The sequence below is a fragment of the Fusarium verticillioides genome, chromosome 9 (assembly GCF_000149555.1).
Source record: "Fusarium verticillioides 7600 chromosome 9, whole genome shotgun sequence".
In the NCBI taxonomy this organism is placed as follows: Eukaryota; Fungi; Ascomycota; class Sordariomycetes; order Hypocreales; family Nectriaceae; genus Fusarium; species Fusarium verticillioides.
The window spans coordinates 815,239-838,315 of NC_031683.1; the positions used below are offsets into that span (position 1 = coordinate 815,239).

General features: G+C 50.1%; 6 protein-coding genes across 10 annotated transcripts; 1 reads left to right on the plus strand and 5 right to left on the minus strand.

Moving 5' to 3' along the window:
- On the plus strand, positions 1-4,193 carry FVEG_11239 (hypothetical protein). 2 transcript variants are annotated; one of them, XM_018900414.1, is made up of 3 exons: positions 1-808; positions 929-3,200; positions 3,254-4,146. In XM_018900414.1, exons 1-3 carry the CDS (start codon positions 714-716, stop codon positions 3,611-3,613), a joined length of 2,727 nt encoding a protein of 908 aa, XP_018758688.1. In that variant the 5' UTR covers positions 1-713; the 3' UTR covers positions 3,614-4,146. The 2 variants fall into 2 exon arrangements, with proteins under 2 accessions (XP_018758688.1, XP_018758689.1); XM_018900415.1 differs by having other exon boundaries at positions 1-3,200; positions 3,254-4,193.
- Positions 4,194-5,427: 1,234 nt separating this feature from the next.
- On the minus strand, positions 5,428-6,759 carry FVEG_11240 (hypothetical protein). The gene is made up of 2 exons (XM_018900416.1): positions 6,563-6,759; positions 5,428-6,513 (listed from the first exon to the last, which is right to left on the minus strand). Exons 1-2 carry the CDS (start codon positions 6,604-6,606, stop codon positions 5,625-5,627), a joined length of 933 nt encoding a protein of 310 aa, XP_018758690.1. The 5' UTR covers positions 6,607-6,759; the 3' UTR covers positions 5,428-5,624.
- A 78-nt stretch (positions 6,760-6,837) lies between these two features.
- On the minus strand, positions 6,838-8,409 carry FVEG_11241 (hypothetical protein). The gene has a single exon (XM_018900417.1). The coding sequence runs from the start codon at positions 8,356-8,358 to the stop codon at positions 6,988-6,990; it is 1,371 nt and encodes a 456-aa protein (XP_018758691.1). The 5' UTR covers positions 8,359-8,409; the 3' UTR covers positions 6,838-6,987.
- Positions 8,410-8,915: 506 nt separating this feature from the next.
- On the minus strand, positions 8,916-9,395 carry FVEG_11242 (hypothetical protein; the record flags this gene model as incomplete). Its single annotated transcript, XM_018900418.1, has 1 exon — positions 8,916-9,395. The coding sequence occupies one exon, from the start codon at positions 9,393-9,395 to the stop codon at positions 8,916-8,918; it is 480 nt and encodes a 159-aa protein (XP_018758692.1).
- A 433-nt stretch (positions 9,396-9,828) lies between these two features.
- On the minus strand, positions 9,829-12,519 carry FVEG_11243 (hypothetical protein). The gene is made up of 5 exons (XM_018900419.1): positions 11,821-12,519; positions 11,176-11,775; positions 10,877-11,128; positions 10,303-10,831; positions 9,829-10,252 (listed from the first exon to the last, which is right to left on the minus strand). The coding sequence occupies exons 1-5, from the start codon at positions 12,015-12,017 to the stop codon at positions 9,920-9,922; spliced, it is 1,911 nt and encodes a 636-aa protein (XP_018758693.1). The 5' UTR covers positions 12,018-12,519; the 3' UTR covers positions 9,829-9,919.
- A 151-nt stretch (positions 12,520-12,670) lies between these two features.
- On the minus strand, positions 12,671-17,760 carry FVEG_11244 (CMGC/RCK/MAK protein kinase). 4 transcript variants are annotated; one of them, XM_018900423.1, is made up of 4 exons: positions 16,435-17,760; positions 16,149-16,375; positions 14,835-16,091; positions 12,671-14,777 (listed from the first exon to the last, which is right to left on the minus strand). In XM_018900423.1, exons 2-4 carry the CDS (start codon positions 16,314-16,316, stop codon positions 13,905-13,907), a joined length of 2,298 nt encoding a protein of 765 aa, XP_018758697.1. In that variant the 5' UTR covers positions 16,317-16,375; positions 16,435-17,760; the 3' UTR covers positions 12,671-13,904. The 4 variants fall into 4 exon arrangements, with proteins under 4 accessions (XP_018758697.1, XP_018758695.1, XP_018758696.1 ...); XM_018900421.1 differs by having other exon boundaries at positions 12,671-16,091; XM_018900422.1 differs by having other exon boundaries at positions 16,149-17,760.
- Positions 17,761-23,077: the final 5,317 nt, after the last annotated feature.

The following is a 23,077-nucleotide window of genomic DNA, read 5'->3' on the forward strand; positions in this document are numbered from 1 at the left end:
CCGCCTTCCCCCAATCAAATCAATCAATATTGATTGACCTTTATAGGTACAATCACTCTTTCAATCGCATTTATTCAACTTTCACACCATAATCAATAATAGGTTTTGTGATTCGAGAGTCTTCTCTGAATTGCTTAAACTGTTTCGCCTTTTGATTAGTCATTTTTTTATTTCTCCAATTTCTGGCCTTCTTTCTTCTCTTTTCAGTTTTACGTACTCTACCTTGTATTGTACTTATTGCTTACTGCTCCGCTGCGCTACACTGCACTGCACTTGCGCTGCACCCTCACGCGCAAAAAAAAAGACCCCGTCGCGAAATCAGCTATTCGATTTCCATTGTCAGCGTCATTGCTTCGGCTTTACTCCTCTTTTCCCTCCCACCTCGACCTACCTTGCTCTTGCCTCTCACAGGCTACGAGCTATTGCCATCGACTCCGCCTACCTGCACCTACCTTTTTGCCGCTAGGCTGCCAGAATTCAGAGGAGCCACCAATATAAGATCGCGACCCCCCGCCTTCTAATCCAATTTCGCAACTGCGCGACGCGCCTCCATTCCTACGTATCCACTTCTCAATCTCCATCGCGCATCAACACCACGTCGACTCGCGATAATCCTCGAATCATCGTTTTCACGTGCGCATCGTTATTTCATGTCGCGACGAGTCAACTAAGCTAGACCTGTATTGACGCGCCTTATATCGCGAACAGCCATTATGGCTTCACCAAACCCCGATGCGACCGCTCCCACAAACGAGAATACGTCGCGCGATGCCACAGTAGAAAAGGAGCAAAAGTCCGAAGTCAACGGGTAAGTTGCCCCTCAACTCTGATGGCGCGCTTTTTGCCTGTGCCGTCGCGCGCCATAAGGCTGTGATGCATGGCGCAAACGCGCACATCGTTTCTCAGCACTCTCTGACATGTTGATTAGGCATGCGACACCTGAAAAGCCAAAGGACACACCTGAATCTGCGCCTGTCAATGGTAACAAAGCGGACGATCATCCCGTCGAGAATGGTGTCAACAAGGACGTAGAGATGACAGAGGCGAGCGATGAGAAGAAGCCCTCTCAAGAGCCTTCGGCGGACGAAAAGAACGATCAGAAGACCGAAGGTGATGATCAGACGAAAGAGACTGGTGATGCCAAACCTGTGGAGGAGCCCAAGGCTACGGAGGAGGATGTCGATATGACCGATGCTGTGCCTGCAGAAAAGCCCAGAGATGAGAAACCAGCTGAAGATGCGACCGCAAAAGAGTCCAAGGACGTCGATATGGCAGACAAGCCTGTAGATACCCCTGAAAAGGCTGATGGAACAGACGACAAGGTACCCGCTTCTTCCAACGAGGCCGCGGCTCCCTCCTCAGAAGCCGAAGTCCAACCTACCAGCCTATCTCAGTTGGCTATCGATACCAAGGAAGAGGATGCCCCTAAACCTTCCACCGAGGTCTCAATGCAGGATGCCCCCGTTGGTGACACTTCCGTTAGCTCGAAGGTAGCCCGCGAACGTGAGGATGATGCCACAGAAGAGCCTGCACCAAAGCGAGCCAAGACCGAGCCCAAATCTGAAGAACCCGCCGACGTTACCTCCACTGTCCCCAAGACTGAACCGGACTCTGCTGAGTCTGCCCCCGAGAAGGAGGTCTCTCGCTTCGCTGGTCTTACCAGGTGGAATGAGGCCGATTTCAAGAACCAAACGCTCACCCCTTTTCAGCGACGCGAGTTCCGCAAAGTGCTAGGGCGTGTGAAGAAGACAAAGGCTGGTGGCCATTTCAAGGATTCAGTCCCCAAGATGTGGCCTCAACTCGCTGAGAGTTACTTGGCCAAGATCGAGAAACCTATGGACCTTTCCGAGATCGACCGGACCCTTCGTGATATTAATGGTGCTTATGTTACGGTTGGTGATTTTCAGGATGCCCTGGTTCTCATGTACGACAACACCCGTAACTTCAATGGAACCCTCCATGAGGTTACTGGTGCTGCGTTCAATGCCATTCGAAGCATCTGGGAAGAAGTTGCCACCATTCCACAAGAAGAGGCAGTCAAGCCCAAGCAGGTCCCCAAGCCCAAACCTCCCCGTGAGTCGCGTATCAGCTCTCTCGGCGATTCTATGGCTCGCAAGCCATCCGTTGGACCTGGCGCTAGTCCCGCCGCCGAAAGCGTGTCATCAAAGCCGCGGCTTGGATCTCAAGAAGCCAATACTGCTGCTACCGAACTGCGCCGTGCCTCATCTGCCACCGAGGGCGATCGTCCCAAACGAACCGTCCGTGCTCCCAAATCAAAGGATATTGACTATACCACGAAGCCTTCGCGAAAGAAGCTTAAGCCTGAGCTGCAATTCTCTGAAGAGGTATTGAACGATTTGATGTCCCCCAAGAACCACGCCATCAACAACTGGTTCATGGAACCAGTTGATGCTGAAGGACTTAACATTCCCCATTACTACTCCATTATCAAGAAGCCCATGGATCTGGGAAAGGTGGCTCGTATGCTCAAGAGTGGCGACATCAACAACCTCAAGGACTTTGACAAGAATGTGCGGCTGATATTTTCCAATTGTTATACCTTCAACGGTAGTGTTGACCAAGGTAATACTGTGTCGTATGTAGCTTCCCAATTGGAGGACTACTACAACAATTTGATGAAGGACAAGGACAGCTGGTTAGCCAGACACGCCAAGGCACATGCTCCTGCTGCTTCCCACGGTAGCGACGAGGAAGACGAGGATGAGGAGGCCGATGGCGATGGCGATGGCGATGAGATACCAGCTCCTCCAACTGCGGACCACAGTAAGGAAGTGCGGGACCTGGAGAAGAAGCTGAGGGAGGAAAGTGAGAAGCTGACCGAGCTTCTGTGTGGGGACTCGCCTAATGAGAGTATGGTCGCAATGCAGAAGAGCATCGTTAACCTCGTACAAGAAAGTCTTCTGAAGGCGAAACAGACTCTCAGTGCGCACCGCTCAAAGCATCCTGAGAAGCCTTCTAAGAAGGCCAGTAAGCCGAGCAAGCCTAAGCCTAGTGGATCTGCCCCCCGCAAACCCAGCGGAAGTGTGGCAAATGCAAAGAAGCCTAGCGGCACCAAGAAGGCCGTGAAGAAGACTCTCACCGCGGCAGACAAGGACGCCATCGCTTCTGCTATCAATGATCTTGATGGTGCACAACTTGACCGCGCTATCGATATCATCAAGCGTGACACTGGCCAAAATGTAAGTTCACCAGTATCTCCCGTGAAAGTGACAACGTGCTAATGACCCTGTAGGAGAATACCGACGGAGAGCTTGAGCTAGATATTGATCAGCTGAGCAATGAAGCTCTGCTCAAACTCTGGGAACTCTGTAAGAAAGTATTGCCTGGGTTCGGGAAGGACACCAACGTGCCATCTTCTCCAGAAGTGAGCCGGGCAGCGCCGCCTAAGCATACGAAGGCATCATCGACATCGGCGAAGCCCAAAAAGAACAAGCCCATGAGTGCCCGTGAACAGGAGGAGCGAATTGCGCAGCTTCGTGATCTCAGCAACCTGTACAGGCCGGGTCAGGAGCCTGGCGAGAATCAACCTGTGTTGCAGGCTCCCACACCTACGGCCGAGTCCAGTGACGAATCGGACTCGGAGGAAGAGTAGAGGTGGCGTCGGGCTGAAAGATGGATTGTATGAGTTGTATGACTTCTTGGGAGCTTGGATGTTTCGTCGACCGGAGAGCATCAGCCACCATTATACCCAGCCGCATGGCTACACCAGGTGTCGTGCTTGCTCAAAGGGCGACGCGGTGTGCATGAACAATACTCGAGCATGCCGCCTCGGATGAGGCAGACATAACCAGGCCTGATGAATCAATAATGAAGACGTCGTCATAGTTCTTAGCGAACATGGACATTTGGGATCAACAGGGAGTACCTGGCGCACAGAGACTTAGGGTGATATGATAATAGCTGGCTTTCTTGTGCGGGAAAGCAACGATGTGGCTTGCTAGGGATTCGTGGGGGCAAGACCATTCATAGTTTTGGGGAGATACCCTGACTGGGGAGGATCGATAACGCATGGTTGCTTGGTACTATGCGCCAAGGTAAAGTTGGATGGCAGCGGGCATCTGAGCCGCTTGTCGGTGGTTTGTGGCTTTAGATGTAACCATAGCAATAAGAAACTTTGTTATCCCATTTTGTCGCGTACTGTGATGTACATGTTTGAACAGATATGATTGATTTCTGCTAGGCGCTTGGCTGGGAAACTCGAACGACTCGAGGTTGATTGAGTGTTTGTCTGGCGCGTACTCCGTAGATCGATGTCGTTCGGAAGCCATGTTATCGGGAGTGAGTGGCACAACCCATTTTCGGGGAGCATTTCTGGGTGTTCTGATGGCGAAGCTGTCTGTGTCTTTGAATGCGACTCACGGCATGGCTGCAGTTACCTCGGACTTCCGAAGCGATTGCTTTGGCATGACAACGTGGCATTTAGCAAGAAAAGTTTTTGTGCTTGAGTTTAACAATTACAAACTCAGTCGTGGTGCAGAAGCGGAGTGTTATGTTGGTCTTTGGTCTTTGATGTAAGGTAGCCGAGCTTGGTGATGATTCTGCGGCGTCAAGAGTATCGACTTTGAACGAGAAAGACACGAGAGTATATCAAACCACAATAGAAGAAAGGAAAGCATATAGTTGAAGGAGTGTGAGTGAATCAATCATGGAGGGTTGTGATGTGGAAGGGAAGATGTCAGTGATGGACTGAACGCTGTGGGGGAATGTCATGATAGAGAAGAGATATGCCAATACGAAAAGGTCTCAAAAGGGTGCAAGTCATGCCGAATCTGGAGAAAAGCTATAATAGCAGATATTATATTCTCGTACTTACGAGCATAATGCAGAGGAAAATGGCCATCAGCGCATATCAAACAAGTGCTTTGCTTCTGTCGGCGTGAAGCAGAGTCCCGTCTGATGTGGCAAGGCGGGGTTGAAGGAAGGTCAGCAGACAAAGAGGAGAAAGTACGTACCAATACGATAACAGCCGGACGTATATCGCCATACTCACAAGTACGTCTAGTGAATCAGATCGTAAAATGCAGTATTCGCCGTTGACGGTTTTGTCGCTGGTAGGTTTTTTTTCTCTTTTGCTGGTAGTAGAAATTTGGGGGGAGTAAGGTGGACTTTTTTGGTGGGCTGACGGGGGAGGGAGGAGTACTGTTTGGGAAGGAACGTCGCCTCGCCAAAACAGCAAACAGTGTGATATTGGTGCTGAGAGTTTGACTACCCTGGACATATATAGACATGCGAGAATTTGGTGACTAACACTGGGAAACAGTACTAGAGAAAACCATGTGATAGTCTTGAGAAGTGCAATGAATTGGGGTTGGTTGGTGCACACAAAGGCATTGTATTTTTTATGTTCGTTACTTGCGATGGTTCTTCAGCAACCAATACTGCGCCGAAACCACTTGCTAGTGTGGCCTCAACTTTCAAATTTGTGATCAACTTATATGAAACGATTGTAATTAGAAGACTGTAACAAGACACACTGATTACCTGGTTACACACAAGGGCAAAGAAACCTTAGGACCTAGAGCCTAAATCACGAAGCCTAAACGAAGCTTAAGGGGCTCTTTAATGAATCTGTGTCACAATAAAATATCTCCAAGTTGCACCCACTACACATCAGACTCCATCGGCACAGGAATCTCTCTCCTCAACCTCCTCTGAATCTCCTCAAAGCCACTCTCGTTCTCTTTCGTGATGAACCCCTTCCTGATCAAGAAGTCGATCATGACAGGACACACATTCGGCTTAAACTGTCCCGCCAACATGCGCTCTATCACTTCCTGGCAATCCATCAGTACAAACTCCTCCACTTCGTTATCTCCCGGTCGAGGAACAACATCATTCGGCATCTCTAGATCGAAGACGTAGATGATATCTGAGTGGAATAGCTTTGACTGCTGGTTGATGTTCGCCAGCGTTATCGCTCCCGCGGGTTCAACGCTCGACGAGACGAGATCTGGCGGAAGACAAGCTTCTTCGGTAGATTCAGCTTTGATACATGCAAGTGGCGTATCGCTGGCCTTGATACCACCGGCGACAGTACTGTCCAGAAGACCAGGGTAGCTGAAGAGGTGACGACTCCGTCTCGCAACCCAAATCTTCATCTTACCACCATCATCGCGTACATACCCCGTCAAATGAGCACCCCTCGTCGCAATGCCAAATAACGGAGCAGCAAACCTCTCGACCTGCACGAACTCCCTTGCGCCGACTATGCGAAAGTACTCACTGTGTTCCTTATGCAGAATAGGAAACAGGTCATCGTCAATGGCTTTATCGACAGCTTCTTGAAACGCAGCATTTGCGTGCTCTGTAAGTGTTGAGCCAGATGGAGGTTCGCTCAATGTGACGGTGCGGTTGTCGTGGTCGATGGTGAAGGATGAGGGCCATGGCATTAGGGATACTGTGGCGGGGAGGATGAAGCCATGCGGGCGAGGGTCAGGAGAGAGAAAGAGACGGTAGTAAGAGGCGCAATATGTTGCAAAATCCAGAGGAGCACTGAAGATGTTGGTATTCTGTGAATTTTGTGACGAGGGAGAGGACGTACTTGTCAATGGCGATGATGAGATCGAGCAGGTTGAGGCCTGTCATGATCGCGGGGGTGTCGTAAATATTGTAATACTTGTAAAGACCCTTCTATTAGTATATGAGATGCGCTGAATGCCAGATTGATCTTGTTGTTGCAGAGGTTACAGTGAGATCAAAGAGCTGATGAGAGTGGAGATGCATCTGATTCTGACTGGACAAGTCGGCCAATGTGAATGGAGAGTCGGGTCACAATCTACCACGACTGTTTGTTTGTATGTATCTTCAAACGAGAAATCTTAGCAAACGAAGGCACCTTTTTTATTTGCCTAATCCTTTTTCATGGCCACGGATCTATCCTGGTCTATATCTTGAAGTCTCTATCAAGTCAAAGTCATAGCTTCGGCTCTGTAGCAGAGCGGCCCATCAACCATCAACTCTAGGCATCTATTCGTCCCCTTCGTCATCCTCCCCAAACAACTCCTCCATATTCATAGCCTCCAGTGTATTCTCAAGCACTCTTCTACACCTCGCTCTATAATCCAACGCCAACTGCTGATTCCTCGTCAGGTCACCTCCACCCACAACCTCCACGTCCGTCTCAAGCAACCTCTCAAGCTCCTGCATGACCTTGTGCTGGATGATGGCCGCAGTCTGCTGAAGGAACATTCTCCCGTCTTCACTGACTTGACCGCTGAAGAACTTCTCTTGCTGCTCTGGCTCCGAGCCTTCGCTGATAAGTGTCGAGCGTTGCTCGGGTGGCGCGAGCGTGCAGAATATGTCCCAGACCATGTCGTGCTGAACATGTTGAAAAGCTCCGAGTATGGGGGCTGAATCGCTGAGCTGGACGGTTTGTTTTGAGCGTGCAAGGAGGGAGCTGGGGTCTCGGATAGGTCGTAGAGAGATATAATACTCCTCTGTGGCCTCACCCTTTGCAGGCTGACGTTTCCGCACATGAACATAGTCGTTGTGCAACTCCTCCGTCTCTGGGAGCGTAAACCCATATCCCAGTAGTAGCTCGGCATTTGTCTTCATGCTGTAGTTGTTGAAGACCTGTTCCCCAGCCTGATACGCCTTTTCAACCTTGAGACTGCAGCCATTGATCCTCTCATTCCGTATCCATTCCACTTTGGTAGTCATATCATGATTTCCTATATCAAATAGAGGCATGAGAACAGAAAAGTCGTCTAGCTTGACACCTTCGGGAAGACGTTGCTGATCCTCTGGCCCAAGAACAAGACTCGGGCGGAAACTTCTACTTGAGAAGATACTGTACGCCCATTGGTACAAAGTCAATGTGAATTGCTTGAGAAGCTCAGGCTCCCACGACTCAGCGGTCAAAAGATCATGCGCCGTCTTGAATTCCCTCCTCACATTGGCTCTTATGCTCGTAACTCCAAACTCGATATTTGTCCCCTCAAATAATTCGGCATCCTCATCTGGCCAAAACGGCGGAAGAGACCAAGAATCGTGGTCCTCAGGCTGTGGTAAAGCCTGTATATAAGGCGCCCAGAAAGACTCGCCCTTTAGCAGAAAGTGCTTGATGAGAACAAAACGGCCAAGGACATGAGGCGGTGTTTGTGCCAAGAACCCCGCGGTAAAAGGCTTTGGGTCATCACGGCCAGGAAGAGTGTTAAGATATGAGAGCGTGAGTGACGACGGGATGCTGACGATTGTGTCAGAGGGCGCTGTAGGGGCTTTTGCGCGGAACGAGAGGCCTGTCTCGGGCAAATAAACGACTTCAACTGAAGGATTGATACTTGCGCCTTGAGAACGCGCCCACTTTAGCAGGGCAGACGCATGCTCTGAAGAGGCCATCTTGAGATTGAACGAGTGAAAGAGTGAAGACTGAAGAATTGTTGATGTTTGTGCCCCACCTTGAAAAGTGGAAGGACAATCCAATCCAATCCAATCCATCTTCAAGTGACGTATTCAAGATCATCAAAATATATGAAAAAGATCTCATCCCAAGTGATAACAAAAGTTTAGGCAATTTAGTCTAAATTTAGGGTAGCCTTTACTGAATTTAGTTTGATAACCTCTTCTAAAGTCCTATATTTTCTTGCTCCCTAAGGGTGTCTCAAAGTCCTGAGGAGTAACAAACGTTGCTGGTATCAGTCAGAAGAGCGTCTAATACCCTCGACAAAAAGGAGTTCTCATGTTCTTTCTGGCATTACTGCACCATGCCAGACCGAAATTGTTGATGGAACAACGATGTATTATAAGTCATGGTGGAACCGGTTGTCTTCAGATCCTGTTAATGAAAAGTCTTGAATGAAGTTGGCATTATTAATGTATCGATTGGAACGACTAGGCTCTGAATATCCTCGCCACTACAGGCATCGTATCCCAAAACTATAATTATACTTAGCCTCTTAGACAGGATCTGTACTTCTCGTCCTAACCCTCCTGAAAACAGGAACAGCATCTCTCCCACTCCCAACCCACTTAACAACTTCCTTCCCAAGGTCCAAACCCTTGACCTCTTTCATCTTTGCAATCTCATCAGCCGCAAACCCATAGAATAGCTTTAAATGATCATCTCCATCCCCCAAATCATCTATAGTCAGTCTAAGTTGTTCATTCATAAGAACGATACTACTGATCTTCATATGCTTATGATACGTCTCACTCGAAAGCCTCTCGTGAAGAATCTTCTTCCAGAGTCTAACAGCTGCGAGAGTTTTATCTTGAATTACCCACCAAGGTGAATGGACATCCTCAAGCGGGTCGTTGGGCCATTGAAGCCAGGGGACTTTAATGGCGATGACGGAGTGGTCGTTGGGGTTGTCGAAGGAGCGGTAGCAGCAGACGCCATGGGGATTGGGCCATTGGAAGCTTAGGTAGGAGCTCATCTTGAATGCTTACTTACCTTGCTGTATTAAAATATCAAATACTAGTTGTTGTCTTGGAACGTATTTGGAGCTGTATTGTTTAATCTGTGATTCCAAGGTAAAGGTGATGTGCCGTGCTTTTATAGGTGTGGCATGAGATACCATATTACGCAGCCGTTGCTGGGCTATCAATCCATGGTATCTGTTCAGAAGTTTGGAAGTGTGAGAGCAATGGTGAACATGGTGTTCGTGCGTGTTCGCGGTCATCTGTTATAAACCAAGCCTTATGCAAGTCGAGTCTCGAGGCGAACAAAGGGGTATGCTAACTCTTAAACAATGCTAAACTCGAGTACAAGACCGAGGTAGAGTCGTTATAGTATTCAGTGTTGAGCCAACCAAAGGTGAGCGAGAAACTAAGAAGCCAGTCACGAATGGTCACTTCATCAAATAGGAACACAGATGAGAACCAAGATCAACTCAGTCAATAGATGCATATGCACATTTTCTAACCCATATCTCGCGTACAACTCCGCTAAATCAAATCCCTAGTGAAACTCAGCCTCAACCCTTCCATACCTCACCCCATCAACCTTCAACTCAAATCCCAAGCCCGCACTCTCAACCCTCATCTCCAGTGTGAAATCTAAATTATCAAACTCAACACCTCTCGTCGTCGTTAATCTCGTAAACAAACTCCTTGGAACGGCGTTGAGGTCTGTTGTGAGGGTACACACGTGGATCAGGTCGCGAGTGTATGCTGCAGGTGGTTCGTCCGCATCACATGCTATGAGATCGTCGGTGACGATGAGGGATTGACCCGGGCGGAAGTTGCGTGTGTAGTGGAATGCGATGGGTGCGAGTGGTGACAGAGCCTCGCCCTGTAATGTGTCAGAAGTTGGTAACGAATTCATGGAAGTAGGAGACGCACCTTTGCAATATGCCATTGCATCCGGTCAGAGACCATCCAGCGTTCCCATAAAGGAGACCAGTATCGCTCACTGACCGAATGCTTATCCTCATCATACACAGTAGCATACGATGTACCATAGTGCATTCTCGACTTGCGAGAAATGACCATATTGCCTTCCAGTCCTCGCAAGACAGCTCCTCGCACAACCGCCGTCCAAGCGTACACTGGCTGCATCACTTCAATGGAGCCCGCCTCCTGTGTGGAATTGGCATTGGCGTGCGTAGGCCTCTCGCTGTACGGCGGCGGAGCAGCGCTCGTGAAGTGATTCTTGAGCCGGCGATATAGATAATCGCTCTGGCCAAAACCTCCAACTAGCACGATGCCGGAAACAATGCCTCCCTTTGAGCGAAGGCCTGTGACTTGGCCCTGGACAAGGTCACAGACCTCTTTAACTACAGGCTCGAAAATGTCCTTGACTTGTTCTGCTGTCATGACGAGGAAGCCTGAGTCCAGCCCAGCATCTTCGTCGTCGGGAAGACCAGGGAAGCTAAGGAGGTCAGTGAGATCCAAGTAAGGATACGGGTATACGTACGGAACATTGACTTCCTGATGCTCATCCTCATTGAAGTTCCGTTTCACGAACTCTTCAAAGTATCGAAGACCCATTTGCCACGTCTTGCCTTTCTTAGCCTTCATCTCATCAAAGCGAGTCTGACCAAGGCGGCCTCTAACATGCTCTTCAAATCGATAATTCAAGAAAGCACTTCCACACAGCCCTCCTGTTCCAACCGCAGACTCCTCTACACGGAGCGGCTTGAGGGAGATAATCTTATACGCGATCAAACTGCGCATTGTCAGTGTCACGCTAGGTGAGAGGGCTGCTAAACTTACTCAACAGTACCACCTCCAGCATCACAAACAATAAAATTATCGCCAACATTCAGATGATTCGGCTGGATCGCCTTGAGCGTATACACAGCCGCAGCCTCAGGCTCACTGATCATCTGAATTTCAGACCTCAACCCCATGCCCGCTCTCTCAGCAGCCTGTAGCGTAGTGTTCTTCGCAGCATCGCTCCAAACAGCCGGGCAAGTGAGTACAAACTCAACTTTTGTCGATGCCATGAACGACTCGCCGTACCTACGGGTGAGCGTATCCATGGTATGTTTGTAAATCTGAGTCAAGTAGTCACTCACGGCGTCGACAACATTTTTGTTGAAGCGCTTGAGCTGTGCGGCTGTGTCGAGCGGGCTGACGTAGAAGGGGAGTTTTTGAGATCGGTCCAGAAAGAGCTTGATGCAGCGTAGACGTGACTCCTCTGGCTTGAACTGGAAACCCCATTTTACTGTAGGTTCAGTGCCTTGCGGTGCATTGGGAGGAAAGTCATAGGCAATCTCAGTTGGGACTTTGTCCGATGTGATACCATTGCCGCCAGGCCAAGTCTTGATGATTTCTATATCATCAGGGGTAGAAGTGTATACGGCAGCAACACTACAAACATTAGCACTATGTTTCCTGCAAACTTGAGGTACTCACCCTGAAAAGGTAGTTCCAAAATCAACACCCACAATCAAGCGATCATTCAGAGGCGTCTGCTCCCTCACCAATTCTCTAACAGGTCCATTGATAGCCTCCGTGGAGCTTGGGGGGGTATAACTGTTGAAGTAATTATTACGACTGTCCCGGTTTCGCTGGCTGCTTGTGCTAGGTCGCATTGGCAGATTGAGACTCATGATGGGCTGATTGATAGTGATACTGATACTGATACTGATAGAGGTCCGAGTTTCTCAGTTAAATGCTCATCCATTAGTCCATGAATCCTTCAGCCAACACCGAATTTACCCCTCCCCCGCGTGAGATGATCCAGTCCAGCCTCTTCTTTGGATGAAGTGATTGATGCTGAGTGATCAAAAAGAAACGATATTTTAGAGAAAATGAGATGATCCAAGTTGGTGAGATGTTTAGATTATCCACGGGTAAGATCGTCGCAAAGTTCTCGGCTTTCTCAAAGTCCGTCCAATATGAATCAGTTGATTCGATGGTCGCTCAGCGTGAAACGTCTATCGTCACGTACGGCTCAGGAACAAACATTTGACAAAAGTCGCCAACGACCCCCCGAGAACAAAAAGAACGTTTGACACGTTTTAAAGAGATACAGAGATCGTCTCCGTTTCGTAATAGTCACCGCTCGTCGTCAGTTCTTGGCTTGGCTTACCAGGACAGGTGAGTGCTGCCTAAGGTAAGCGTCGTGATATTCGTTCTAGCCGGGCACGTGACTATGAATGATCACTTCATCCATAACCTCTCACCAACTCAACTGAATTCAACTCATCTCTCACTTGAGTTGCATTGTTCAATTGTTTGAATAAGATCTCTTTCAGATTCATCTCACTACACTCAATGTTATTGATCACATTTTGGCTCGCAACAATGACACCCCAACGGTCACTCGTGTGAACTATAGTAATATTGCAAAAGTCTAAATAAGAGATTTGCTTATTCCCATCCCAGCTTAATATTGTGCAAATAATACCGTGCATGTCACTCCTCAAGCCACCTCATCTCCTGTCTTTCAATCTCTAATTTGGCTGCCTCCCCGCTTTCTACAAATGTTGCCTCATTATTCTGACTTGATCCCCCACTACTAAAGGGAGGCAGAAACCTTGTTGAGTTAACGAGACCATCAACATTCTACATGAAGCCCACGATGCTTAGTTCACATAGGCCATTGGGCAGTCCAAGCAGAAATAGCATAGAGCACATGAAACAGTAATTGTTTTGATATTTTGTTGATTAACCCCATGGTTCTCTCCTCATACCAAGGCATCCCTTCTCCTGTTGCCGGGGCGTGTAAAATTATATACTTTGATCATAAAATTGCGAACTGCTTTGTCTGGCATCCTGGCCGGCGAAAAACTCCATCTATTGATTCGACAGTCTCCCAATGCATTGACTGAAAAGGTGGGGAATAATGAAATGCTCGCTGACTTTTTTACATGCTTCAATAAGCAAACGATGGCTAAGTATGGCCGTCACTCTGTCCATCTCCTGGGGAGGCGTCCTGTTTGACCCTTTTTTGGTCCATTCAAGCAAAGATAACCCAAGAATATGACAAAGAAAATGGCCGGTCATATTCAGCCCAAGCACCTCAGACTCCTTTCCACCTTTCTTATATAGTAGTGAGACAAAGGAAAGAAATTGACTGAGTGGTATGTGTGTGGTATTGCTTCAAGCAGCTTGCTGCGGCTGCGCTCGCCTGTGGTCTATAGGGGGTATTTGATACTCAAGGTATAAAAACGAAGAAGAGCAAACGGTTCAAATAGTGAGAGATGGCGAAGAGGTAATAGTAATAATAATGTGCAGAAGGCGGCATAACACTGCGGCCGGGTATTTGGTGAAAATGTTGAGTGCTGAATCGAAGGGAGGAATAAAGTATGTATAGTCAAGCCAGTATGCCCAAAAATCAAACGGACCGCCCACGTTACAACAATGATAAAAAGATCAGAAAAGGGTCGCATATCTCAACCCAAACACCCAAACACCATGACCATGCGAGTCGATATCAATAACTTTTTCGGCGCCACTGGACGTAATCGTAACAGTATGTCAAGACGAAGCACTTAAAAGCGACTGCCAGCAGCCCAGATGCTAGCGGCTGCTGATGCTGCCCACTCGCTTTCCTCATATGGTGGCGTGGGCCACTTGTACTGGTTATCAGTCTTCTTGTTGAGGTCCAGTGGCCTGGGGGTAACAGCCTCGTGGCCATCGGCAAACAGGACCTGATTACCGTTGGCTGAGGGTGACGGCGTAGGATACGGGTTCATCAGCCCAATGTTGCTAGCCGACTGTCGAAGAGGCTTGTTCTGGTTCTGCTCCATGCGCTTGACGGCCCGCTGAGTGGAAGTCAAAGCCTCGTCTAGAAGCTCCTCTTCCTCATCAGGAGCCTCATATTGATGCACGCCATGTGTCGCTTGGGCCCTCCTTGTTCGGCTAGAGATGGGTCCACCTCGGGCAGCACCGATCAGGTTGTCTACTGACCGGGCTTGGTGTTGAGGAAGCGAGTGATGTCGCTTGAGGGTGCTGGTAGGCGAGATCTGGTGACTGGGCGGAACGGGAGGTCGCGAATCGAGGTTGTTCTGAACATCTCGGAGGGCCTTGTCCAGGGATTCGTAGACCTCGGATTTAGGAATGGGAGCCTGTTGTTGCGATTGGTCAATAACCATGGACGACCGGTTGCTAGCCCAAGGGCCACATCCAACCTGGGCCTCCAGGTCGTCGTCATAGGCGGGTGAGACGGGGGTCTGATGTCGTCCCGAGAACCGCCGCGCACGCTTTCTGAGATGTGAAAAGAAGCTCTCCTTCTGTCCACTCGGAGGGGAGGCGAGGCCAGAATTCCCATTGAGTGCCCTTTCGGCCTGTTGCCGATGCATTTCTGTGTAGTTGTTTGTGCTTGAAGCGACAGAGAGCTGTCGGCCAAGTTTCTTGGTCTTCCCCTGGCCATGTCCATTAGCGTAAGAGTCGTCGTATGTGTTGTTGGCGCGGGCATTTACAGCATCAGGGATCGGCGAGATCGGTCGCGCAGTGGGAAGAATTGGCATGGGCGCTACGTTGGATGGGCCATTGGTCCAAGTGGTCCTCTTTCCGGCAGCAGGGCGAACCTTGGCAGTAGATGCCTCAACAGCCGATGAAGCATGTACAGGTGCGGGTCTGGGAGCAGTGGTATCCTTTATTTGGGCCTGCATGGTAGCCAGGTCGGTGCTCTCTGAACGTCCGATGAGAGACTTGCGGAACCAGGATTGCTTCACAGAGGTGGGTGTGGTAGTAGTAGCCTCCTTGCTGCTTCGGCTGAGGTCGGACTGCTTGCGTCCAAGGATACGCGAAGCAGAAGACTTGGGTCGCATAGGATCAACGGCATCAGCAAAGTACTCGTGGGCAAGAGCCTGCGATGATGTTGGGCGGTTCTTGGGGTCCCACATCAAGCACCAAGTGACGAACTGGCTCAAGGAGGTCGGCCATTGGGGTGTCTGCAGAATGGTGTCCATAGCATGGGGAGCCATCTTGGGGAATGAGAAACCAAGCTTGCCAGCGAGTCTGGTTCCCTCACGCCAATCTCCTCCGCCGACGCGGTTACCGGACTTGTTGTACCAGTTACCAGGGCTGCCCATAATCTCACAAACTCGCCAAACTTGATCAACCTCATTTCCACCGGGAAACAAGGGCTTCAATGTAGCAATCTCAACAGCCATGGCACCAACAGCCCAGATATCGACGGGAGCAGAGTATTCTCCCGCTCGTAGAAGAACCTCGGGAGCACGGTACCATCTTGTTGATACGTAAGTAGTGTAGGGGAGCTTTGAGTGTGTCTCTCGGGCGAGACCGAAATCGGCAATCTTAACAGTGTATGTGGGTGGTGTTGAAGGGGGTGTAACGAGAGCTGAGTATCGGCGGAAGGTGTTGCCAGATTCATTGTGACCAGAGGTAGTGACCAGAATGTTTTCGGGCTTGATGTCGCGGTGGAAAAAGTGGTGAGAGTGAATGTGTTCGAGACCTTGCATGATCTGGAAAAGAATGCTCTTGACACTGGCGTTGTCGAGACACTTGTGGTCGCGAGCCTTCATCAGTTGGTAGAGGTTACCCTCCATGTACTCCATGGCGATATGGAGCTTCTTGGTGTAAGGGTCCAAGAAGATGTCGAGAGCGGGAACAAGGTGAGGATGTTGAGGGAGGGTGCGAAGGAAGACGACCTCGCGGAGTTCCAAACATGGTGCTAGCGACTCGAAGCTCTTCTTCATTGTCTTGATAGCGACCTGCAGAAATGGTTACGGGAGCTGTCACACAAGAGGATGCACATCGTGTTGACTTACCACTGTACCTCGGCGAGCAACGTTGGCACCAGCCGTTCGAACTCTACCCAAAACGACACTGCCAAAGCTTCCATCGCCAATCTCCTTCAGTACTTCAAAGCGATCCTCGAGGGCAAGCTGTTGACCAGAAACACCCCGATGGGTCAAATCGTTTTGAACGGTCATCATGTCGGTTGTGGTCGAGGGACTCTATTTCGGATGCAGTGACACGCGAATGAGTTGGGGTCCTGGGGTACGAATGTTATTCGGAGGGTCCCCGAATTGGACGGCAGCCAAGTGAATATACCTATTCGGATCCAAAAACAAGAAGCTCTCTCGAAGAGCTAGAAATCGTTTTACCGGAGCATTCAGATCGGAAAAGTTGGTTTTGGAAAACGGCGGCGAACGAGCGTGGGACCTGACGGTGGGTGGGTGTGAGTGTGCGGCAGCGAGCGTGTGCAATTGTATACAGCAATATTGGTCCCTGAAGCAATCACTCGCGGCAGTAGTAGTAGCACTGTTAATCGGATGGAGTGGATGTGGCGGCGGTAAAGGTAACGAAGTTGTAGATGAGTGAATGGAACTGAACAATGGGAGGTCGAGAAAGAGGGGACGGGATGTAAGTGTTTAGAATTAATCGAGACGACGATGGACGAGAATAAACGTCAATCAAGAGAGATGAGATCTCGCCAGAGGGTCCAGGTTCCAGAGGAGCAAAAGGAGTGACTTGAGTGAGGGTGATTGCAGAAGTGGATAGGGTCGATATTAACGAAAAGGAGAGCGAAAGAAAGCTCTTGACAAGGGCCAAGGGCAACGAGCCAAGGGGGGGGTGGCTTGAATTGGGGTGAACCTGACTGAACTGGACTGAGGTGAACTGAACCTGCCGATCGGGGCAGGATCCTCAGGCCACTAGCGAATACGTTAAGGTAAGGAAGGTAACCCAGTTGCTCTGCTCTACTCTGCTCTGGTCCCAAAAGAGAGGCCCCAGCGAAGAGTTTCCCGCTCGACCTCTTCGTGTGATTAATGCGAAGGATGCTTGAATAATGGCCGGGGTGGTTATTGATTCAGCGATTGTTGGGCGATGTCAATGGATGTTGTTTATTGTCATTGTCATTATTGAATATGTCAGAAGAGGGGAAGAAGAAGAAAAGAGAGAGAAGAGAAATGCAGGTGAGCTGAACATGGGGTGAGCCCTGACGTGGTTCAAATCCAGGGAGACAGACGTGATAACTAGAGCGAACATCAACCAGCCTATACTGAAGCAAGCAAGCTAAAGCTCCCCCCAGAAAAGCCCAAAGGGAAGGGACCAAAGCTGGAGTCAGTACAGCACCAGAGACGTCGACAGGTGAGACGAGAAAGGGGCGTGAGAAGAGGCAGGCAGAGGCCAAAAGAGGTGGGCGTGTCATGGTATCCGTCAACAGCCAAAGTGAGTGGAGTGCAGCGAAGCCGTGGAAAAAGAAGCAATGGAGACTTTGCTCTGTCCAGGGCTCGCCAACGGGAAAGGAGGTCAAGTCCAAGTACTTGTGAGCTGCAGGCGGGACCTTGCAGAAACCTTGGCCGCTGTAGAAAGGTGGCTGGGAAAAAAGGTATCCATGTCATCAACCAACTGTAGATTTGGTCCAACGCATGTCACTGTACGCCATCATTAGTCTCTCTTCTCCACTCTAAATGCGCCCCCTGTCGAAGAAATGGGAAACCCAGCTCAACAGCGACACTTTCAGTTCAGGCTTTATTCGCCAAGATCCGGGTACGTACCCGTGCTCCGGTCAGGGCACTTAGGCACCCCAGGCAGCCCTGAAAGAGACCTGATGGCGAGCTCTGTGAACGTGAGAGCCCGCACTGAGAGCCCAGGGAAAAGGCCCATGGCAGCGGGAGCAGACTGGGCTGCCGGGGAGCACACGAGAGTCCTTCTGAAGCTCTGGAGAGTGACCTGCGAACGAAGCCTTATGAACTTAGTTTGAGTCAAGGCGCCCTGGTGGTACCGGTACCTCATTTCGTGCTGATCTCGAGCTGCAAGTCAGAGTACTGATTCACATCTATCCCATGCAGAAATAAGCATAAGCATGCTGTTTTTGCAAATCGATTGGCAAAGGGAGGAAGAAACCCATCTCAAGAGATTATCTGATCGGAGACAGCGACACGCGAAATTCCCAATCTCAGGATCATGTCAAACTGTCGTAGACAAGCGAAGAATGAAACTAGGATCCAAGAGCAACCGCACAAGATCCAATGGGTGTGCAAGGTTCTGAGAAATGGATCATTTGAAGACTTCCTAGGGAGGGTCAGAAGAGTCAGAAGAGCACACCAAACGAAACTTAGGGTGTCTTTTTCATGGCGTCGTGTGGCCCTCTCAACTCTGGCTGTCCACTGGTATGGGCTAGAATGTCCGGCGTGAAAAGTGGCAGACGGCGAATGATATGATACTACAGAGATCACGGGCGGCTTAGTCCTTTCATCTTGAAGCCCAGTCACTGTCAGTCCAGTCGGCTCTTGTTCTTGGACCTTGGTCTTGGAAATAAGGGTCAGTCAGTCTACCGCGGTCCCAGATAAATGGAAACGACTCTCGTAACCTCGCTAGCACTGAAGAAAATGGATGACAGAACAATTGGGGACGAACGAAACCACAAGAAACGACCTAGGGCCACCGGGGGAAGCTCCCCTGGCCCCCCTAGAAGCTTTCCAGGATTGGATTTTGCACCGGCGATGACGGCGTCGCAGACATCGACCATTTATTTGCCGACCCTGAGTCCTTGACTGGGAACTTTTTCGTGCCTGAGGTGCTATCATAATCATAGTCAGTTCAGTCACAATCACGGGGATCAAAGCGATGAGCATCCTAGTGTCCAAGCCCAACCTCAATCTCGTGGCGCGGCGGGACCGTTCAGTGTTTTCCCGTGTTTTATTTCTTTTTTGGGGCATGGCTCTCCGAGCTGTAAATTGTCGCAATTTGTGATAGTAACCCAAACCCAAAGGGCCCCAAAGACATTACCAACCGCGGCAGCAGATCACGATTGATAGGCCCTGGGAGATGAGCAATCCAGCCTGTCTTGTCACCCAGGACCACCGCTCTCTTGCCTCGAGCTCGAACAAAGATTAACTAACGGCGTGCGTGGGTGAACAATTTATTGGTATCACAATGCTGTGTTTCCCCACAGGCAGGCTGTAATTTGGCGTTCAATGAGCCAAGCAAAATGGTGAAATTGGCACACGGTTAAAACGCCAGACGCGTGCGTTTTGGAACAGACGCGTTTTCTTACTCGCTATCCGTACACGCGCTCGCTCTGCCGCCTCAGCCTCGGTCGATTCCGTGGCCTCGCGCCACAGCACTCTGGGCTGCATATTGAAGATTGGCCGTTGTACAACCGCAACTTATCTATCAATAGTTCAGATGAATGGCGCAGTCAAGCAAGTCTTTCCTGCAAGAACCTTCCACTCGTATCGAGCATCCAGGTTCATACCTAATCTCTAACTATTCAAGTGGCGCTCTTGTCAAATTCCAGCCGCAAGAGCCTGCAGAAGGCCCTCTCGCGTCCTGGCACTGTCTACTGTCTCGGGGTCGCATGAAATGGCCGCTGGGCTTTGCCCCTCGTTCATCCCCAAACCTTAGTTCCTACCTCAGGCTACAAGTAATTGGTACGTGCGGGAGGCCGTCGTCCAACAGCCGGGGGGCATTAACCAAACACCCAGCCTAGCCTTGGGTACTTTTCCTTCCGCTGGGACGTGCCCTGGGATTAATGCTCACAGGGGCCTGAGAGCAAAAAGAAAAGGGGGAGGGGATAGGAGAGGGGAACATCGACGAGGGGCATTATGACAGTGGAAGTGACGAAACACGCTGGGGAATCACTTTAACACGCTTGGGAATGACAAAGGGTTGTTGCTGAAGCCGTGACAAGAGGGTAAGCAATGCAGCTTCAATAGGTTGATGTGATGGAAACAAGGAACAGCTTTTTTCGAAACGTACGGAGTACAGACCCTGGTTACACACGTGTACAAGTCCGTTGGTAGTGCGGATTATGCAGCGCCATTCAGGGCATAACTGGGCATAAGACGCCACCCGGGTTTTTAGCCGTTAGAGCTGAAGGTTTCTGTTCTGTCCCATCTTTCAGCCTTTCACAGTTGATCATCTCAACTTGTGAGCCCTAAAGTGGTTCCTGGAAAGTTGAAACCCCTCCAGCCGCCTCTGTTTGTGTGCGTTAATCGATACGTATGGTGTCATCGTGCCTGATCAAGGTGTAAGCAAGTTTGTTCAGTGGTCGCAACGTCATCCAAGATATCGATATCACATATCAGAGGATGTCACTAACATCAGGGTAGCCCCGATCTATTGTCTGGCTGGCATAAGATCAGAGAGCATTCAGTATGCCGAGAAATGTTCGATCAAGGGTCCAAGAAGACTCGAGAATTCCATTATCCATGCGAGATTGATCCTTTCGCGAGCAAGATTGGGTGCTTCTTTTCTCACTATCATGCTGATCCATCCCATCCCACCGGTCCTCGAGCCAACGTCCGGGGTGTGGGGCCGTCTGCCAGGGGCCAGCCGCCGGACCGTAACTCAACACTGGCCGTTAATTACCAAATAATCCGCCTGCCAGGTACAGTGTAGTCCGTACGGGTTCTTTTTCATGCCTGATTGTGGGTGAGTGGCCCTTCCATTCGGTACTTTCCAGAAAGCTGCTGCAGGTACCAAACGTCCAGGTACCACTCACTTCACTCCATTCATTCATTCATCCCATTGTTTGAAACCCCTGGGCTACACCAAATCTCGCACTCGTGAAAGCCAATCTTCTTCTGTGTCCATATTCACGATTGCACCGTGCATTGCTAATTCCTACTCGGGGCACGTTTTCCGATCCTGGCCTCGTCTGTCTGTCACGATGCTGCAGGATCGACCCAATGCAAAGGGCACACACCCGGGGAACGGAGATTGCCTGCAACAAATTTATAGGCGAGCTTCTCACAATGGTACCGTACGGTAACACTTCCGGGTTCACCGGTGTTGTGGAATACTCTAGCAGACCTTCTCGAAGGAAAGGTTATCCTGGCCTGGTAGACTGGGCGACCTAGGCGTCGATCCATCTCGCAATGCAGTGCAGCGGTCGTGAATGATTGTCGTCCCCATTGATGTTCCCCCTCCATTTCCCTCTCGTTGCTTTTTGAGCAGTGAACGGTAGATTGGACGCCTCCCTCGATATTGGTCTCGTTATCAATGCCGCGGCTTGCAACGCGGCAAGTCTTGAGAGCCGTTAGCAGACGATTGCACACCAGCCTTGAATCATGCAGCCGGTTATGCTGGCCAAGTACAGAGGTAACGGTAGTTATCAATCAATATTAGGCCTTAATTTTCTCGACGAGAGCAGGCGGGGTGAACTCTGATGCGATTGACCCTGCATTCTCAACCCAGTCGATCATTCAATCAATCAAGGCTCTAGCTGGCGCGTCGCTTCGTAACCGGCTATGCGCTGTCACGACCCAAGGCTAGGTATGTATGCCCAGGAGTTCCCTGCGCGACACGTTTGTCACTTGAGCGACCGAATGCACAGATGATAGATGATGCGAGTAAGCCAGTGCCTAAGATCTCTGACGGGTCCGTTCACTCAGTTCCCAGCCTGACCCTTTGAAGGGACCTCCGATGGTGGCTGAGGTTGAAGGGATCATGAATTCTATCTCAGAAAAGACCCTGTGGACGACCTGCCGCGGCATATAGCCTCCATGACGGTCCTCAATGCCCAAGCGCGGCACGCACAGATGGAGACTGGTGAGCAATGCATTTTTCTGAAACGAAGACTTGCTTTTGGGTCTGGCTTATGGCCAGTACTGAGCTTTCAACTTGCTATTGGTATGAGGTCGAACTGTGCCTGAACGTGACGTGCCGTGCCGTGTCGTGAAAGTGTGCCTCGATCCCATCGATTTAGCTCCAACCTTGTCGTCATTACACCGTTTCTTCTCTAACAGCCTACCATCGAGTTGGAAGAGTGTGCCTGTACCTGTTTGAGCAGCTCGGCTCACATCATCACCGTCATCAGCTATGAAACCTTTGCTACCATCTCTTTCCTGCAGTGCTGACTCTCTGCCCTGTCTGTTGATCAAATCAATTGGCTGAAGATCGCGATCAAGCCTGCGCCACAAGAGCAATGCCTGCCTGCATCATTATTCGTATTCCCAGCCCTCGTCTATTCTGGTCTCAATGCCTCACTTTCGCTTTTCCTGCCACCTCTTTCGCTTCTCAGGACCTAGCCAGCCCTGAGACCAACTGACCTAACGTTTTTCATCAATTGACATTTGTGGAGTGCAGGCGCCAAAGGGTTCTTCCCGATGGGACGCTCCGTGCTGCTCCACCGGAGCCTCGAGCCCGTTGGCCTTCTCTAGCGTGTGCACTATCAACAGTAAAGTGAACTCAGAAGGTCCGAGAATCTAGGAACGGTGCATGAGGAATTAGCTTTTGGTGATCGGCATCGTCTGAGAAAAGTCGTCAGTTATCAAAAGTAAATTCTCAACAGCGGTTCCGGCATTGGAAAGGGGCCTGCGATCCTGAGGTTGAGACTCAAAGCTCGGCTGTAGAGCAGTCATGGACCCATGCTCTGTCACCGCATTGTCGGGTTCACTTTTGACGTGTTCCGCTTGTCCTGAGTGACCATGGCCGACTGAGCCTTGCGTTTTTTCTCGATGATCCGCCAACCGGGACCTGAGCTGCCAGTTCCGTATTGGCCGGGTTTAATGCAAGCTTTTCCTTTGCATGGAATTGGACGAATGTGGCGATGTCTGTCCATCCCGAGAGCTACGGTAGTCGATCTTAGCCCGCTTGGGTCGACTGTCACAGCGGCATCACTCGTGGTGAAGTCATCGAACAGTGCTGTTACTTGACACGACCATTGGCCACGAAGCGCGTTGTCTTGTCGATCTATTTTGTTTTCCTCATACTGTACTGTATCCGGGACCCAGTGATGCTCATC